We start from the raw sequence: 19,461 nt of genomic DNA on the forward strand, positions 1-19,461 counted from the left end.
TCTCTCAGGGTCTTGACAATAACGTAGTGTCAGGTGCTACGGTGTATGGTGTATGTATTGTTTCCTCTTTAAACACGTAGATCAGTGGACACACAAGGAGCTTAAAGAACACCCTGGGGGGAACGTGTTAGTTTAGGGACAGACTTGGCCGTAAATGACAGGTTTCTGCCTTATGCTCCGTCTGTTTTTCCACTGCTGTGCATGCCTTCCTAATATCACACGCGATTCCTCTGATATGATTGTAGCTATGAACGGATGGGATGCGGTTGGACGGTGATGACGTGATGTTTCCGGGTTATTTCCGTTTCATTGGAGGCTGAGGAGAGATGTGATTTTCAGTGAGACGCGTACACCCACGATACTAGCTATGTTCCCTTCCATTGTTGCCTCCCTGACCAATTCCCCATCAATATCTGTGGCCAAGGTGGAGGCTATAGGGAGTCGAGGTTATGATAACTAAGGCTTTTACTTCATCAGGACTCACAGCAGGTAAAAAGTGTACCTGGTCCAGTACTTGGATAAAATACCCAGGCTCCTTTGACTTGGGTAGCGGTTGAATGGATCCAGAATTGTGTGTCTATAACTGATACGCATTAAAAGTGCCCTTGACATCTGTAAATAAAGGGCTTCCACTAATGGCAAAGCAGTAAGTTAAATTCAGCTTGCTTTGGTCTCAAGTGATTCCTGTCTCACTTGCTTCATTGCTTCTTGCTTTCCCCATAAGTCATGTTTAATAAACAGAAGGAAGGGGCCGCTGAGAGAAGGCTAATTGAGAAAAAAAGATGCTACATGTGACCATTATTATATTTTTACACAAACACATAAGGAAAGGCCTTCCATGCACATACTTCTTCTCTGTTGAGAGTGTTCAGGCTGTGCTCATAACACACGGAACAGTCCACATCTGTTATTTCTTTAGCTCTTTTCGGCTTTGAATTATGTATCTGTCGGTGCATTTGTAGATTCCGCCTTTAGGAGAAAACTCCTTGTCTATTTTCGCATCTGAGACCTAGGTTACAGTCCAGAGAGAGAAGGTTAAGAGTGAAAAGCTTTCCTTTCTCATTCCATCTGGTCCAGCCAAATGAATTAGTCATCTGGTCCAGCCAAAGGGGTAAGAAAGGGTGTGAGCCGCTGTTACCATAGATTGTCAGGTTGCGGTTTCTATGGTGACCGACTTTTGCTCTCTTTTGGTAGCTAAATACAGCAGCAATACAAAACTCGTAGCTGAGTTTGGCCTTCAGGTACTAGGATCCTTGGATTCTCCCAGAATTTGCTCGAGGCCACCTATGTAGGGCCAGAACTTAATTTCTTGAGCATGACATTCCCTGTCCCACCTGGCAGGGTGTCTGCTACCAAATAATTTAGCAGTAAGTGTTCGTGTGACTCTTGGTTGCTATTTCCTTCTCACCAACTGAAACCCCAGTGGTTCTTGGAAAGAGAGTCTGTCTTAGACAGTAGGTCATGTTGTGACTGGACGGGTGGCTCGACCCCTGTATCCTGCTGGTGTTGCTGACCTGACTTCTGAGTTTCTGCCCAGCAGCTGGTCCCAGGCTGGCTTACCTCCAGCTCTGGACCCGAACACCCAGACCTGGGAGCTTGCCCTCTGCCATTCCCTCGTTTGTCCTTCTCATCTCTTTAAAGACTTGGAGAGGTTTGTTAAAGTCTCTCGGGGATGGTGAATCGCAGAGATGTTCAGTTTGTGTCATGCCCATCCTTTGCCACTTTCAGAAACCAGAGGAGGGGCTTGTTTGTGTTATTTTTCATGTGCTCTGGGTTCTTGAACTGCAGCCCACGCATTACGTTAACTCAGAAAGCGCCGCGGGGACATCATGTTTTTATGCATGTTGGATAAAATCTGGTGAGACCTGCTAAAGAGGGCAACTTTGGTCCAACAGTAAAGGTAACGATGAAAATCGCAAAGGCCAGATGTATAGAGAGTTCACTCAACAATGGCTTGATTTCAGGGCCCCCTACACTGCTGCCTGCATCTGCTAGATAGCGACTTGCTTTTAATTCTAAACACTAAGAATTTAAAAATACAGTCCACCTTAGTTATCTGAGCTGTGAGTTATCCTTCCCAAATGGCTTCTGTTGGCCCCTGATTGTTCCGGCTCTCTCCAGTTCCTGGGTTTCAGGGAAAGCAAGATAATATTTGCATGAACTTCATGTCATGGGTGTTGGGATACGAGGAGGGGACATCGATCTCTTATTTATGAAGCAGATGCATTTCAAAGTGATTGTCATAGCATATTTTAATTTCTTCTAGATTTTCCATGCTACTCGTCATTAGTTAGAATAATTAAGAATTGATCATAATTCTTTTTTCTGTGGATGATTTGATAATACATGATAGTATAGTTGTATGGAGGCAGGGTTTTTTTTCCCCTCAAAACATGGACAGATTATTTTTTTTTGTAGGTTAGGTTGTACTTTTTTTTTTTAAGATTTTTTTTTTTTTTGATGTGGACCATTTTTTTTTTGTCTTTATTTTTTGTTACAATATCACTTCTGTTTTATGTTTTGGTATTTTGGCCACGAGGCATGTGGGATCTTAGCTCCTCGACCAGGGATTGCATATGCACCCCCTGCATTGGAAGACAAAGTCCTAACCACTGGACTGCCAGGGAGGTCCCCTAGGTCGTACTTTTAATCTCCGTCTTTTCTTCCATGGATAGGCAGTTGTAAATTGCAGGATCTCAAGTAGGCAGATGGATGTAAAGAGAAGTTTAAGTTCATTCTGTCTACAGAGGTTTAAAATCTAACGGAAAATGAGGACCACATATGATGGGGCCCCAGCTACTGAACCTTCCGCATATTCCCTCCTGCCTGAGAAAGGCCCCCTGGTGCAGAGGTTTGTGTGAGCTGCAGGTGTAAATGAAAGTGTGGGCATCCTTCCGTCCTGCGAGTTCTCCCTTTCCTTCCGTGGGCAGCCAGTGTACAATGAATTTCCGCGTCAATGGCACAAAGTCAAGGATAAGGTGAAACTCTGCCCCCTGTTTCTTCTCCAGCTCCATTTATAACCAGAAGAACCCACATAAACAAATCAGATAACCTTTTTTTTTAAACTGAAATTTTTATTGAGATAATTGTACATTCACATGCAGTTGTAAGACATAATAGAGAGAGACCCCATATACCTACTCTTCACCCAGTTTTCCCCAATGGTGACATCTTGGAAAAAAAACACAGTTTTGCAGCCAGGATATTGACATTGATACAATCCATGATCTTACTCAGATGGCCCCAGTTTTACATGTGTTCATTTGTGTGTGTGTACTTTTTACAAATTTTTTATTTTATTTTATTAAAAAATTTTTTTGACGTATGGTTGATTTAAAGTGTTTCAGGTGTACAGCAAAGTGATTCAGTTATACATATATATTCTTTTTCAGAGTCTTTTCCGTTATAAGTTATCACAAGATATTGAATATGGTTCCCTGTGCTGTACAGTAGGTCCTTGTTGTTTACCTGTTTTATATACAGTAGCGTGTATATGTTAATCCCAAACTCCTAATTTATCCCTCCCCCTTTTCCCCTCTGGTAACCGTAAGTTTGTTATCTATGTCTGTGAGTCTGTTTCAACAAATCACATAAACTTTTACATGAATAGATAATGTTCTGTGTTTAACATTAAATAAAAGGAATGGATGAGTTTAGAATAGTAGAAACCTGACTTAAAGCCCCCCCAGTATTTAAGAACATGTCATGCTTGGAGTCGGTAGAGAGATTTCCAGATTCCAACAGAATTACTTTTTGCCTGATTATCTTGATTGTGCTCAGAGTAAGCACAAGCGTACATGGCACACGTAAGGCGCCTTTGCAAAGGAATTTGGAACATTTGATCATTTCCCTTGTGGTTTTGTACAAGTTAGTCCACTTGCTGGACCTTGGTTGTTTCTGAGCTTCCAGGGCTCCTGGGAGACTTCAGGTCCGTCAGCCAGGGGGGTGGTGAGCAGGGCGTGGCCGACGCGTCACAATTCCTCGTTCTCCTGTAGTAAGTTACACACCTTTGGGATATCTTTGGAATATACAGTATATTAACGTGCTCAGACCCTTCAGGGTAGCGTACAGAATAAAAACGCAAATAAAGCCGTGAAGACTTCACCTGGACGCCCACATCATCCTCCAGTGGAAAGTCATTGCAGCGATGTCGCTTCAGTTGTTGAGCCCAGACAGGACGGAAGAAATGGTACCCAGCCACTCCCCACACTTAATCTCATTATCCTCACGATAACCCGACATGCAGGTATTATTAGTCTTCCTGTAACTTGAGGAAAATCAGAGAAGCTGTCCTACCTCACACAGAGCCTATGGTGGAAGCAGGACCCAAATGCAAATCTTAACCGACTTTAGGCTTAACTGTATCTAAATCAGTGGTTCTCAACGGGGGAGGATCTGGTAGTTCTCTCAGTGTCTGGGGGCATTTTGATGATGACACAGAGCTGGGAGAGATGCTACTGGCATCTGTGGGTAGAAGCTGGAGATGGACGGAACATCCTATGTGCACAGGACAGCCCCTACTAACAAGGCATCAGTTGCCCCAGGATGCCAGCAGTGCCCAGGTGGAGAAACCCTGGCTAGAGACTGGGTGCTTTTCTTACCAGGAGGTAGGTTGACCCATGGAAGGCAAGGGCAGCTGGGATTTGAGGACGATGCCTGAGATTTTCACTGTTCTTAGATCTGTGCCAGGCGGGCTGGCAGTTGGCACTTTCCCATTGGGAATCTTCTGCACCTGTGGCAGAAAGAACACAGATGGATGTAAGCCCCTGTGTTTCAGTAGCTCCTGCTGTGTCCAGAAAGGGCAGGACACAGAGTCAGCCTTGCCCATCACTGATTCTTCATTCTCCCTCTGAAAGCTGGATTCCACATGTGGGGAGACAGTTCAGGGCCATTGGCCTTGTTTCCATGACAACAGTTGAGTTGCATTGAGGGCTCTCAGTAGAAGGGAACACCCAGCAATAATTTTGTCAACGGCATCTGGCAGTGGGGTGTGAGGCTGGGGAAAAGCTAACCCCCAGAGCCCCGACTGTGGTTTTCTTTAGCCCACAGCCCTCAGGCTGGACACGTGTGGAGATACCCTAGCTCATTAGGAGAGAAGTAACTAAGCTTAAGAACAGACAGTGTAATCACTGTTTACCTGTACCCACAGCATAGGCTCTGTTTTTTTCTCATAGTGGTGCTGTAAGTAAGGTTGAATTTCTTGCCACTTACAATGCTTTTATGGTTAAGTGTTAATGAAAGGCATCCTCATTGCCCCTGTTTTTTTTTTTTTGCGGTACGCGGGCCTCTCACTGTTGTGGCCTCTCCCATTGCGGAGCACAGGCTCCGGACGTGCAGGCTCAGCGGCCATGGCTCACGGGCCCAGCCGCTCTGCGGCATGTGGGATCTTCCCGGACCGGGGCACGAACCCATGTCCCCTGCCTCGGCAGGCGGACTCAACCACTGCGCCACCAGGGAAGCCCTGCCTCTGTTGTTTTAAAACAACCAGTGTACCAGTTTTTGGACTTACTGTGGAAATAGTCCTGCTATAATCACCTGTTATGAATTCTTGTGGTTCAGGTTGAAGTATATAGTACTACATTTTCTCATGACTATTTTTTACCTTGATTGAATGCAGGACTAGTTGATAAAATTGCTGTTTACAGCTGTAAGTAAAAAAATGGAAACGCTTATTAGTGTTCAGCTTATAGATGTTTTATTACCTTTTTGTTATAAATATTTCATTGGCTGAGTTTAATTCAGTGCAATGGAATTGAAATATAATAATGCTATTGATTTAATAAATGCTGGCATCCTAATGTACATTTTTAGATGCAACTAATATAATGAGGGTAATTATCTAATGAACATGTGAGCACTAGGTCTTTCATAAAACAAAAAGAGGAAGAGTATGATGAACTGCATTGGATTTTTTTTTTTGGCATAACATAGCATGCTGATATGAATAAAGGAATTAAAGCCTAGGTCATTATATATTGATTTGAATGTAGTACTAAGTAAAACCTTCCTCTGACTTTTCTGAAGCCTGTTCTTGGAAATTATGCAGATTAATTGAAGCCTTTGAAAAGATGCCTATGCAATGTTTGAGGTCCCTACGGACCCAAAACTGGCATGTTGGAACTGAAAAAATTATATGGTGCAGTGTTTTTGTGTATGATGCACTCAAATCACTAAATCAAAGATTTTAGTGCTTAAAAAGAATGTGGAGGGGTGTTGAATTGCATTATCAGTTTTTTTGTCCATTTTTTTTCATATCAACATAAGCAAAAAGAAAGAACCGGAGGATTAAAGATTGAGGATCAGATGGCCACCATTAAGGAAATTCCTGGAGCATTTGATTGTGGAACTCAGGCTGTAAGAATTAGGTTTCTGCACAGGAAATGAGGCACTGCTTTTCTTACATGAAAATCCTCACCAAGTGCATTTTAATTGTGTTGTGTTAATTAGTTTGAACTCCCTCTCCCCTGTGCCACATTCTTCATATTTTTATATCGTGTGGGGTGTATTTATCCAATGAAGCAGGGCTGGCAAGAAGCATCAGCTGTCTTGGGAGTCTGTGATCAGCACATACTAAATTGTAAGACCGTAATTGGCAATGCTTCCAGCCTCTAAAGTACACGGAGAGCAGCGGGTTAAGATCCAGGAGGCATTTGAGAGATGAGTTGAACCTAAGATGATCGAATGTTCTTTCTTTTTCCTTGTCTTTTGTCTCTCAATTAGTAATACCTTCTCCTCCTTCCATAGATTAATACTCTGTGACTTATCTGTTTCATAGAGAACCTCAGTATTTACCCTGAAGCTTTGTCATTCTGCCAATGACCAATATTAAGGCAGCTCTGTACAGTAGTGTTTCTTAAATAGCGATGCTTGATTCTTCCAGAGTCAGGTTGTGCTTTCTTCCCAGGGCTGGTAGTCCCTTCAGAGGCACTTAGGGGACCAGTGAGTACCTGGGGATGCTCTGAGGTTGTCTGATGTCCTCTGTCTCACATGTGAAATAAAGTGGGACACCAGCCAAACTGTAAAGGCAGAACAACCAGGTATATTGTGTTTTGTCCAGACTTCTTTTGCCAGCGTTGTACATGTATTTATCACATCTCTGTCATTTTCTAACTAAATTTCAAGCTTCTCGATGTTGGGAACCACATCCTCCTCTTTTTTTTCTTCATTCAGTACACAGGTTAGTGCTTAACATAGAGTATTGAGAGATACCACTGGCAGGTTGAGACTCATGGGGACTTTGCAGCTGGGGACGTTTACTAGATGAACCACATTTATCAGGTAAACCTGTCTGGGTTAACATTGATAATGTTATGAGAGATAGGTATCGATGATGGATACCTTGTAGAGCATCATAGGCATTTACTGGACACATTTTTTAAATCTTTGTGGCTTAAAGAACACGAAAGCAGTTAGTAAAAATATAATGGTTCATTGTTGATAAAGACTGATTGACTTTATATCTAAACATTGGGAGGTAATTTTAGTGTCAAATTTTTCTCTCTGACGGTTTTTTCATAAACCATTGAAAAGTGCTGTGAATTGACAGCAGAAATTGGAGGTTTTCAGTAAGTGGTCGGTATTAATAGCTATCACTTTTTAACTTGGCAATATCTGTCTTTGAGAGCATCTTAGGAGCTTATAGGTTATAAGGGTTTTGTTTGTTTGTTTGTTTACCATTAGCAATAAAAAACGCAAAGATCCATTTTGGTCTTTGCTTCCTGGTCTGGGCCATAACCTGATAACTAATCACACACAACTAGGTAATCTGATGGCTAGATCGTGTCCTTAGCGTCAGACCACATGGATTTGAGTCCTGGCTCCTCTTTTTAGCTGTGTGTTCTTGCTTAGGTAACTTAACTTCTCTGTGCCTTAGTTTCCTCTCTAAGATGGATCCTACCCCGTAGTCTGTGTTGTGAGGGGAAAATAATAATACAAGGAAAGTGCTCACAAGTATTTACAGTGTGTTCATTGCTGTTACTCTTTCTACCGGCTTGAATATTATAAACCAAACCAAGCTACTCTCAGTGCAGTCAGTGTATCTTAGTAGGAGTGAGTGAAAGCTCCGTGGGGTCAGGAGAGAAGAAAGCTGATGAAATTCGTGTGGATTACGGAAGTTGATGTGTATATAATCTCTTTTACATTGTCATTCGACTGAAAATAAGGTTCCCTGAAGAGTAATTGTTAAGGTAGGCTAGTAAGACAGCCCTCCAGTAAAATGAATGGTATTTTTACTTCTGATCAATTTGAAACTACTTCAGGGCAAAAATAAAATGTGTAGCCATGAATGTAGATGCGAATGACATTGCCAGCCTGTCTTACGGAGTTTTTCTGTAAGCAGTTTAACGGGACTCCAGTTCGTTTGAATAAACAGTATCTCGTGAGTGTGACAGGCACGTTTGTAAATGTCCTGAGGATTTACTGCTCACTCCTGATCTCAGGAATAACATCATTCTTGATCCAATAATTTAGAGGTGTGAAGGATTCTCTAGAGCTTTGCAAAGGCCAGAACGTATCTTTCAACCCACAGTGCATTTCCCATTACCTCTTAGTAGATAATCGGTTTTGTGAATCATTTCAGGAACCAGGAACTCTCTCTCTGTCTCTCTGTCTCTGTCTCTGTCTCCCTCTCCCCACTTAGAACTGAGAATGATTAGCTGGTGTTTGTAAATGAACGCATGTACTCTGACTGCATTAACAGCCTGAAGTAAATGGTCTAGTAGTGATACATTTGTTTTTCAATGAGAATATCTTACATACTATGTACCCTTTCTTATGTACTAATATGGATGTACATTTATGCACACAAAGAGCTCAGATGGTCTGTGTGTTGGCTTATTTAGAAATTGACTGGCGTTGAATTTTTTATGATAAAAATCTGTTTGTTAGGAGTGCTGAATGACTCCTTTCGCCTCTGAAATCAGACTTAAAATCCTCAATCCAGTATCTTACGACCCAGTCTCCCTAACTAAATTTACAGTTCCACCTTCTCAGAATCTTTTCTTCGTCATTCTAAGTCTCATGCTTTTTATATTCAAAATTAAGTTTCACTCCTTTAAATCCCTGGACTGCCGTCATCTTGGTGGTTATAATATTTTGAAGCTACAAGTAAAAATAGTGTTTGTTCTGAAATTTTTTCTAAACCTGGATCTTCCATGGCTGTTCTTCATGTCTTTTCCTTCTCCCTTTTGACAAATGCAGTTTTTGTGTGTATTCTGTGCATCACCTAGTGGCATGGTGTGTGGAACCCCAGTGGTTTCTAATGAATGCCAAACGAGTGAACGAACGAATGATAGAATATAGAATCAGAATGGATGTCAAGAAATCTAGTTTTTGATGTTTCTCCAGCTTAATTCAATAATTATGTCTGGGCATCTTTCTTGGATGAACTGCATAACGTAAATGAGAGGGTTTGGCATTGACTGGAAAATATTGCATGTACTACATGGCTAACAGTCATGTGTTTTAAAGATTTCCAGTGACCAGAAATCTAATGGGCAAGTCCTTTTAGAAAATACTGCCCTTCCTCTCGAGTTCAAAGTTTCTGGCATTACCATTCATGAATAACATAAATATTGGAGTAGCAGATTTATAATCATAATCAAACTCATAATCATTATGGTCTTTGCGCTTGGATTTAAAAATTTTTCATTTTGTTGACTTGCTTTCGAAACTGGTGGGACTTGTACACATTATTACCAGTTTTCTTTTTTTTTCCTTTTAAATGCTGACTAAAAAGTGACCTTAAGAAAATGGAAGTTAGGGCTGGGGATAAAGGGATGTATTTTATAGTTTTCAAGTTCCTTTCTGAAATTTGGAGAGGTTTAATAAGGTATAACAGATAGATATGGATATTTGAGACCAAAATATAAAAAACCAATGTGTGTATGCAGCTACCTCTCAAAATGTCCGGCTTCTTTTTCAGTATATTAAACAAGAGAGTTTAAGAGTTTTCACATAGTTTGGAACAAAAACAGATGCATTTTCGCAAGTAAGAAATTTGTGTGCTTACAACTGAAACCTCGTAGAAATAATTCAAGGTGTAGGAAATCTGAGCCATGATTCGCAAGGGAAAACTTGTTTCTAAAACTTCGTTCACTAAGCATTATTTTTAAACTGTTTAATATTTTAATGTCACCAGGACAGAACATTGTCAACAATATTTTAATTGTTTAAAAATATTAACATTTTATTTTCACCCCACATGTGGCCATGGATGATTTTGAGGTGGGTGGTATTTCTTATGTATGAGCAGAGGGAGAGATTCTCAGAGGTTGACAAGGGAGCACAGGGACATCTATAAAGAAGTAAGAAAATGTGTGGTATCTGCACAAAGTGATCCCCTCTTAACCTAGAGGTACTGTTTGATGCAGGGTGCCCTGGAATCATTAATGATAAGCATTTATAACAGAGTCCACAGCCGTGAAAAGAGAAAGTTATCTGAGGACCAGATTGCTGTCCTAAGCTTGTACGCTTTATTTCTAAGGAAAGGTAGGTCCCACTAGACAACTGTGAATCAAGTAAGGCAGCAGGTAAAGGACAATCATTAGTGTAGGGTTCCTGGGGGCTTTAGGGTTTCCAGCCCAGCATTGGGAGCTGTGATTGAGCAACCTTCTGGCAGAGATATGAGATGGGTGTAGACTTAGCTAAAGACTTCAAGTCAGTGGTCAAGGTCACAGTGAGAGCCTGGGATATAGAAAGTGCCTGGGGGTTATGGGTCAACCCTACTTAGAAAGCTGGCTCTACTCAGAGTGCAGAGGGAGGGACAAAAGTGTGTGGGTCAAAGAGTGGGCACACAGTCTGAAATCAAGAGGGGATTCGGACGGTGGGTAGACCAGAAGCCCAGAATGCTGTCAGGACAGCCCTACAGCAGAAACGAAAGGAGAAGCAAATGGGAGAGCAGGTGAGAGATCCAAACTGCAAGCAGAGCCCTAGTGTTAGAGGCAGCCAGGGAACAGGCACGAGTTTCCTGTTATTGGTGAACCGCATCTCAAGAACGTTTAGCTTTGTAGCTGTGAGTAATGGGAGAGACACTGCAGCAAGGAAGGACATTGCTAGCAGAGGGAAACGGAAGAACTTCCATGAAACTAGTACATCATCTTGCCCATTTATCATAGCTACACATGTCACTAGTGCCTGAGGACATTTATGTAATACCAAATAGTACCATAACGACTGCTTGATAAACTTGTTGAGTACAGTCAGGCAACGTTTTATAGTATGTCTTAATTTTAGAATAATTCCTCTTTTCAGAAGGTTAAAGGCTTTTGTGCCTGAAATGGAAAAAATATTTATCTGCAAAATCCACTTATGTGATTCAGTTCTTACTGATAGATACTGGGGTGCGTTGATGTTTGCTGAGAGCATTAACTTTTAATCTTTTCTTTCAGTCATTTTGGGTTTCCTACTTTTGTATTAACACATGTGGTTTCTGGCTCTGCCTTGGTGTTTGGGGTGATGTGTGTTGATTTGCATTAAATCTCTATGCTGTTTCTTTTGATTCCTTTTCCAAGCCACCCTTAAAAGTAAATGCTTTATTTTCAGTAATAAAAAAAGGAAATCATCTCCTGTACCTAAGAATATTTTTTAATCAAGTGATGATTGTTAAGTTCAATGAGTTTTTGTCATGTAAGTCCTTGCCCACGGAGCACATCACCTTCCTCGTTCTGAGCAACCCCCTCCCTGCACGAGGCACCCTGTGCTCCAGCCAGACCCAGCATTTATTGCTCACCCACTGGGTACAGAGACTTGCAGGCAGCTGTGGCCACATGAGAAATGACAGGTCCTTGTGGTTCCATAGGCATTTACATTCTGTACCTGCTTTGGTAAAGCAAAGCGGTGGTGGTGAGTTTAATAAGTGGATCTGGTGTCATACACTGTCCTGTTCTGATCAGCTTTTGTGGGAGGGGCAGGCACAGCCCTGTGGGCTCTGCACGGTCCTCAGAGTTGGGTGTATTTAGAATGGCATCCTTGAATTAACGAAAAATCCACTTTAGGTTCCACATAGAGGCAATATCGTATGATATTTGTCTTTGTCTGACTTACTTCACTTAGTATGATCATGTCTGAGTCCATCCATGTTGCTGCAAATGACATTATTTCATTTTTTTATGGCTGAGTAATATTCCATCATATATATTTATACACACACACACACCGTATTTACGAAAGAGAAATAGAGTCACAGACGTAGAAAACAAACTTAGGGTTACCAGAGTGGGGGCTGGATAAATTAAGAGTTTGGGATTAAAATATACACACAACTGTATGTAAAATAGATAACCAACAAGGACCTACTATGTAGCACAGGGAACTCTACTCAATATCTTGTAATAATCTGTAATGGAAAAAAAAATCTGAAAAAGAATATATGTATGCATGTATAACTGAATCACTTTGCTGTACACCTGAAACTTAACATCAACTATATTTCAATAAAAATTGTTTAAAAATCCACTTTACATTGGCAGATAAAAGAAAGTCATAGATCCCCAGATATTTTTGTACTTCTCACCCAATTGATGTATTTAGAAACAGGAGGATTTACTTGCAGCTATTATTTCCTCAGGGACAGGCTGCAGAGACATTTATTTATCCACTACTGTTTATACAGACTGTGAGTTATGAGGTGACCTTCATCTCTGCAAGATAAATCCTGGTGTCCAGAGTCCCGCCAGCCTCATCTGTTGCTGTGTAGCTGAAGTGGTTATTGAAACTTGTTTTCTTGAGAAGGCAGGAAGGCTCCACTCACACACATAAGGTTGCTGTGAATTGTCTATAAAACTGCCAGGCACCTATTAAACAGGGGGTGTAGCTCATCTTTATAGAGCAGGAGACGGGTTCTGATTGGGCACAGGGCTGTTTTGGAGTCTTCTATACCCACATGTCCAAGGACCAGTATCAGTACCAGTAACTGATAACCTCAGTGCTCTTCAACACAGAAGACAAGCTGTATCCCCCAAAAGATCCTCCCCGAAGCCTGGAAGTAACTCCAGTAGCAAGAGGCCGTGTTTTCTGAGGAGGCCCCTGCCGTGTTTTAGGTGACTGATGGCTTCTGTTACTCTGCCGAGCTCTCCTGATGGCCCCTAGGAAGATCAAAGCTGTGCGGTGTGAATTTTTTTTGCTTAGTATAAGTTTAAGCCTGGCCACCAAGGCTTGTTTCTCCCTTGGAAAGGCAATTTAGCCTGCAGAAAATAATTAAATCCGTGATATCTTGCCATAATTAGAAATCTGAAATGGGGGAGGGTTAATGATTTCAATCCGATTTCAGTTGCCCACTAAAACGATCAAGGAAAGCATCCAGACAGTTACTGAATTCGCTTACAATACCATTGCGTTTAATATTTTCGTTCTTTTCCCCGTAGGACCATGCAGATTTGAGAAGCCATTTTTTCACAGTTGGGATGAAGCTAGAAACAGTGAACGTGAGGGAGCCCTTTCACATCTGTCCTGCATCAGTGACCAAGGTGAGGTCCCTCCCTTGCTTTTCACCTCCGTCTCCGTAGTGGATCCAGTAAGTCTTTCTACTCCAAGCCAACCAGAGGAAATAGGCTCGTGTGGGGATCTGTGGTGACGCAAGTAAACCCAAGGAGGAGGGCCTCCTCTCCAGTACAGTGCTGTCTCAAGCTCCCTTTTTATCACTGATATCCGAGTGAGTGTGATCAGATGCCTCCTCTTGCAATGGGTGGGGTGAACTTCACTTGTCCTCCGATAGTACAGGATGCAGACACTCGTGTCCTGCAGAGACTTGGAGGAAGATTCAGATGCTCAACTGTGAGTTCACAGCAGTGAACTCAGCCACTGAATAGGTGGCACCTCCTCTTACTAACCACAGTGACATGGAGACTGCCATTTGTCCCTGTGCTCGTGAGAAGAAACCGCTGATGAGTTTGTAATCTTTGTAATAGTAACTTGCTTCTCCTGCTGCACTGATCATATTTCATATGATCTATTTGGCAAATACTTGGAAATGGTGAAAAGCAAGTTCCCGTCTCCAGGGTATTAGCACCTCGCTTCCGTTCTCTCATCTGCTTTCATTGACTAAAGGAAAAGTCATACGTCTAATGTTCGTAGATTTAAAATGAAAGTACCGTTTCACGCAAAGACATTTTTATTATGGCCTTGATAGTCTTTTAAGATTATAATTTCCCTTCCGCATCAAAGAAATCTCAACGAAGTTACCTATCATAACATACAAAGTATGTGTTTCTACCTTAAAAATATATATGTGTATATACATACATACACACACACATACCATTTATGTCCTGTTAATGGCGCGAGAAACCAACAAACTAAGATTCTTAGCCAACATGTGTTTTACTTAACGGCCTTCCGTGCATTTCCTGGGGTTCAAACGTCAATTCCATTTTAATTTCTTTTTCTGAAGGAGACGGGATTGTTAATGTGGTGATTAATAGTATGAAGTTATTTGAGTCATGCTTTTTTATTTATGATTTTATTCAAGATTTGGTAAAATTCGAGAAATACAGTGGTGATCATGTATTACAGAATATGGGAAATGGTTATAATGAAACGTCCTTTTGTTCTTTGCTAAAGATTTTTTTCTTTAGTGAACATAAATTATTTTGTAACTATTAAAGCAATTTATTTAAAGGATAGCTGCGTAGAACAAATAATGACTTACGCTTTGAATGATCATCTCGGGTTGAAGTGCATGCTCTCGCTGTTCATACACCATTCCTTTATAACCTTTTTATTTGAAATGGCTTTTAGGGTTCTTATTGTGTGTTCTGGTAGTTGGCACATTTTTCTAGAACTAAGGAGTGATACCTTGTTGAACCCTGGCCGGAATTCCTCTTTGTCCCAAGCAGGTGATTCGGTAATGCCAGCTGCCCATTCATCTGGGTATGTGTCATTCCCTTCTCATTCTAATAGGCCGTGGTGTCATCTTCACCTGGTGTTTATAAAATAAACCAAACCGAGGTGCAGTCTGTCAGTGGTCGACACTCACATTTTTCTACCTTTAAATAATTGCAATACATAATATTAGAATGTGACATCCTAATTATCATCAGTTTCAGCCCAGGTATCTTCATCTCATTAAATAGACTTCCAGGGACAGTAGTTTGGTTTTCACAAAAAAGAATCTTCTCTCTAAATACATGTCATTGGAGGTTGGGGGTGAGGAGGTATTTTCTCTGGTTTTTAAGTCACTTTTCATTTTATTTTTTCTTACCCTTTGTACCTAAGATAAAATACTTAAGTCGGGCTTCCCTGGTGGCGCCGTGGTTGAGAGTCTGCCTGCCGATGCAGGGGACACAGGTTCGTGCCCCGGTCCAGGAGGATCCCACATGCCGCGGAGCAGCTGGGCCCGTGAGCCATGGCCGCTGAGCCTGTGCGTCCGGAGCCTGTGCTCCGCAACGGGAGAGGCCACAAAAAAAATACTTACGTCATTCTGTTTCACACTTATCCTTCTTCCTTCTCTTACTGGCCGTGTACTGCTGCCTCTTAGAACTTGGGTCGGCACCTCCCCAGGCACAGGACTCACCTACAGGTCATGAAGTAGTAGAATATTCTTAATGTAGAAGCTGTTTATAATTAAATTTATTTCTCTTAACATTGGAAAAGGTTTTAGAATATTACGTTTGAGACTAACACACTGTGCTGTGAAGTACTCATCCTAATGAAAATTTCATTTGTATCTTCCTTGGGGCTTTTCTTCATGGCGCAACTGTTGAGGAAATAAATAACAAATAGACAGGAAGGCAGAGAAGCACATAGCAGATTCAGTATTAAATGACCAACCTTTGGCCCTACAGGGGGACTATGTTGGCGTGATGGGGAGAATATCACCTGTGTATGTGAGATGCATGGTTTAGACAAAGTTTCCTGGAATTTGACACGTGTTGGGTTCTGTTTCTAGGTCTGCTCACTCTGAGCTGCACAGTCTTGGGCAAGTTGGCTAACTGCTCTGGGCTTTGATTCTGAGGCCTGTGGTTCTGGACCAGATGGACCAGTGTCTCTGAACCATTTGGGACCATGAACCCTGATGGATTTGAGGGAACTTAATTTAGCTTTTCCTCTGAAATGTGTGCACAGGAACGTGCATCTTAATAGGCTTGGAGGTTCCTTAGTGCCTGTTCTCACACAGTTCAGCTTTGCTAAGGGATCCTGCCTCCAGAACTATATGATACATCTCTGTGTGAGCATGTGTGTGCGTGTATGCATGAGGGTCTAGATCACATTAATTTAACAAATACTTACTGAGCATTTGTAGACACTGTTCTGGTTGCTGGAAACCTAAAGTCCCTGCTCTTACAGAGCTTATATTTTGATGGCGGGGGGAGACAGACAATAAATAAAATTAATAAGGAAATAAAGTATGTTAAATGCTAAGGAGAAAGGGGCATCAGGGAAAGGACCTCTAGGGTGTTGGAGTGGAAGGAAGGAAGATGTGATTTTAATTCAGGCTACCAGGAACGGCCTCCCTGAGAAGGGGAAGCTTGATCCTTTGCTCCTTAAAGGCTGTTTCCAAAAGCAAATCTCAGGCAGCAGATTTCTAACGAGTTACTGGAGTTATAACATCAAGAAGAACAGAAGTCAGTTCACTCTTCCTGCGTAGCTTTGAACCAGGTTGCTTCCACAAAGTGTTTTGTAAACCAAGGAGCCAGGAATCAGAGCTTAGTAAGAGGGTTAAGTTTCCTAAGAAAGACTGGTTTATGTCTGTTGAGTTGGGAAAGCGATTTTTTGCCTCTGGCCTGTTTTACATTCTACATTCTTTAAATCCATCATGCTTTTCAGTGTGGCTGTCCACCTGATTTTTGCACTCTGCTTTTTCCATCAGCATGTCTTGTTCTATTTCTTTTCCTCATTGACTTTTTTCCTTATACTCAAGTAGGTGTTCAACCAGTTCCTACGTACAAAGCGTTTGCTATGCATTGTGGGAATATCTTGATGAGTAACAAACAGGATGCTGTCCTCAAAGGACTTGAGGTCTATTGGGAGAGATAGATGTGGTATCAGACCACAGGAGGGAATGAGAATTTTCGGTTCAGAGGTTCACGTCTGATGCTGTGTGCCAGAACACAGAGTGAGGTGGGGGCGGGTGGGGGGGGCGTTCCAGCAGTAGTGGCTTTGGGGACACATCTTGAAAAATACACGGACGGTGGAGTGGGCTATTTAGACTTGTGAGAATATTGAGTAAGGACATGCCCGGTGTGAGTGATTTCCTCTTGGGTTGGAGGGGTGGGACGCAAGGTGAGGCTAGACATCTCTGAGCCGGATGGTGGAGATGGTCCCATCTTGGCTAGGATTTGTCTTACTTGTTTTCTAGCTTGTTTTTCCTCTGGCTTTGGCTGTTGGTTTACTTCTATAAAGTCATGCTGATGTTTTTCCTTCTCTGTCTCCGACATAATTCTGGTTTGTTTACTTTCCATCAATATGACCACAGTGATCAACTAACTTTTTCACAACTGGACCACTTTTGTAATATACACTGAAATTCCAGTTTGTGCTGTGGTCATTGGGATGAAATACGCTTACTGCATTTGGAAGCTGTGCCACTATTTCTTACGAGTCTTACATGTTAATCTCAAGGAATTAACCCCAGGCTCTATCGTCTTTTCTTTCAGGTTTTTAACAATCGTTTTTTCCAAGTGACTATTGATGACCTCAGACCAGAACCTAGTAAACTCTCGATGCTGTGCCACGCGGATTCTTTGGGGATTTTACCAGTACAGTGGTGCCTTAAAAACGGAGTCAATCTCACACCTCCCAAAGGTTTGTATTCTGTGAAAATTTACAGGGTTTGGGTGATTCAGGAGGGCGTCGTATCGTCACTGAAGTGATGCTTCTGTTAATCTGGAGAAGTTTACGCTGTAAAGATTTTAGATGTAGTGAGAAAATAGTTTGTTTCATGGTTAGCCTGACGTAGGAGTCTGTACAGCTCCCTCCCCTGTGGAGGTGTGTGGCCCTGGGCTCCTCCATAAACCATTGTTCCCTGTCTGTTATTGTATGATTGGCAGCTGTGTTGCTGCTGTGTGTTGAGAAAGGGTACAGTATTGCTAAGTGATTGGGGTTAAAAACTTGAACGCGGAAGAGAAGTGACTTTAAAAAGGCAACAACATACCAATGAAGCATTTCTTTACATTTTTATTTCCAGTAAGTTGAATTTTCCCCAGAGCCCAGTTGCTTTCAGATTTCCAACACTTTGATGCCATAAGACATGACAATAATTAAGTTGGGAACCAGGTTGCATTAAAGTCGTTTTAAGTTGAGACCCATAAACCACATGTCAGTAAGGATACTTCAGGAATGTGATGTGCTGTCCCTATAGGTCTAAGGTTTATCCAGGGAAGATGCAGCAAGGAGAAAGGTGAGAAGATGGGAAGGAAAGAAAGGGACTGATAGAAGACAAAAGCAGAATGAGAGTAGAAAAACAAACTTCAGTGGAGATTTTAACAGATAATCTCAAATAAAGCAGGGGTTTTGTGCTAACCTTTTCAGATCACCAGAGATTGGATTACTTGTACTTTAATTGTGCTGCACCTGACTTACCTATGGCGTGACTGTGCTCCCCTGGGCTTTTATCCTAACTTGTGCTCCATCCTCATCCCTATGGAGGAGATTCTTTTGAATTATTTCCATGCAGCTGGTGCTTTTTCCCATTAAAGTTCTTCAGTAATGGAGTGCATTCTAATTACACTATGGTGAACCTTCTGCAGAACACTGATTCCAGTGTTCTCAGTGCCAAACTCACTGAATCTTCAAAATGAGGATTGCCCTCTGAGGAGACTTAGCTCCAGAGAGTTTATATAGCCTGCCCAGGGCCCCAGGCTTAGTAAGTAGCAGGACAGGAGGTCAGGCTTCTGGTTCTGTGCTCAGTAGTGGGTGGTGAGGACTCCAGTTCACGTGGCCTCAGTGTTTGTGTCCATTTGGGGGCCTAGAGGTGACTATCCAAATCAGTGTGCTTCAGTTATTCAAGACGGTTAGATGAGGACACCCCTGATATTCCACAGGTACTCTGCAGAATCAAAGACATGATACACGTCCAAATATTTTTATAATCTTTTAAATGATGATGCAAGTGCTATGCTGTAAACATCTATTGGTGGTAAGGAAGAGAAGTCTTCTCCTGCTGTGAAGTTTCAGCAGCTGGTCAGTTTTAGAGTTTGAAAGCCCTCAGGCCAACTTCTAATCAGAGCATGTGTGTGGATGGGTCCCATGTCAGTGAAGAAAGATGTTTTCTAGATATCTAAAATGCTGCTCGGGGGACTTCCCTGTGGTCCAGTGGTTAAGAGTTCGCCTTCCCGTGCAGGGAGTGCATGTTTGATCTCTGGTCAGGGAGCTAAGATCCCACATTCCTTGCAGCCAAAAAACCAAAACATAAAAAATGCTGGGACAAAGTGAGAGAGTGCCATGGACATACATACACTACCAAACATAAAATAGATAGCTAGTGGGAAGCAGCCGCATGGCACAGGGAGATCAGCTCGGTGCTTT

General features: G+C 42.0%; 1 protein-coding gene across 5 annotated transcripts in view; it reads left to right on the forward strand.

Annotated features, from left to right (window-relative positions):
* The window catches only part of SFMBT2 (Scm like with four mbt domains 2), a 209,344-nt gene that overhangs the window by 114,617 nt on the left and 75,266 nt on the right, over positions 1–19,461 (forward strand). For all 5 annotated transcript variants that reach the window (XM_060293330.1, XM_030836909.2, XM_060293332.1 and 2 more), the window contains 2 exons: positions 13,362–13,463; positions 17,592–17,739. In XM_060293330.1, coding sequence (XP_060149313.1) covers positions 13,362–13,463; positions 17,592–17,739 — 250 coding nt within the window. The remainder of the gene's footprint in view (positions 1–13,361; positions 13,464–17,591; positions 17,740–19,461) is intronic.

The sequence above is a fragment of the Globicephala melas genome, chromosome 2 (assembly GCF_963455315.2).
Source record: "Globicephala melas chromosome 2, mGloMel1.2, whole genome shotgun sequence".
Lineage (NCBI taxonomy): Eukaryota > Metazoa > Chordata > Mammalia > Artiodactyla > Delphinidae > Globicephala > Globicephala melas.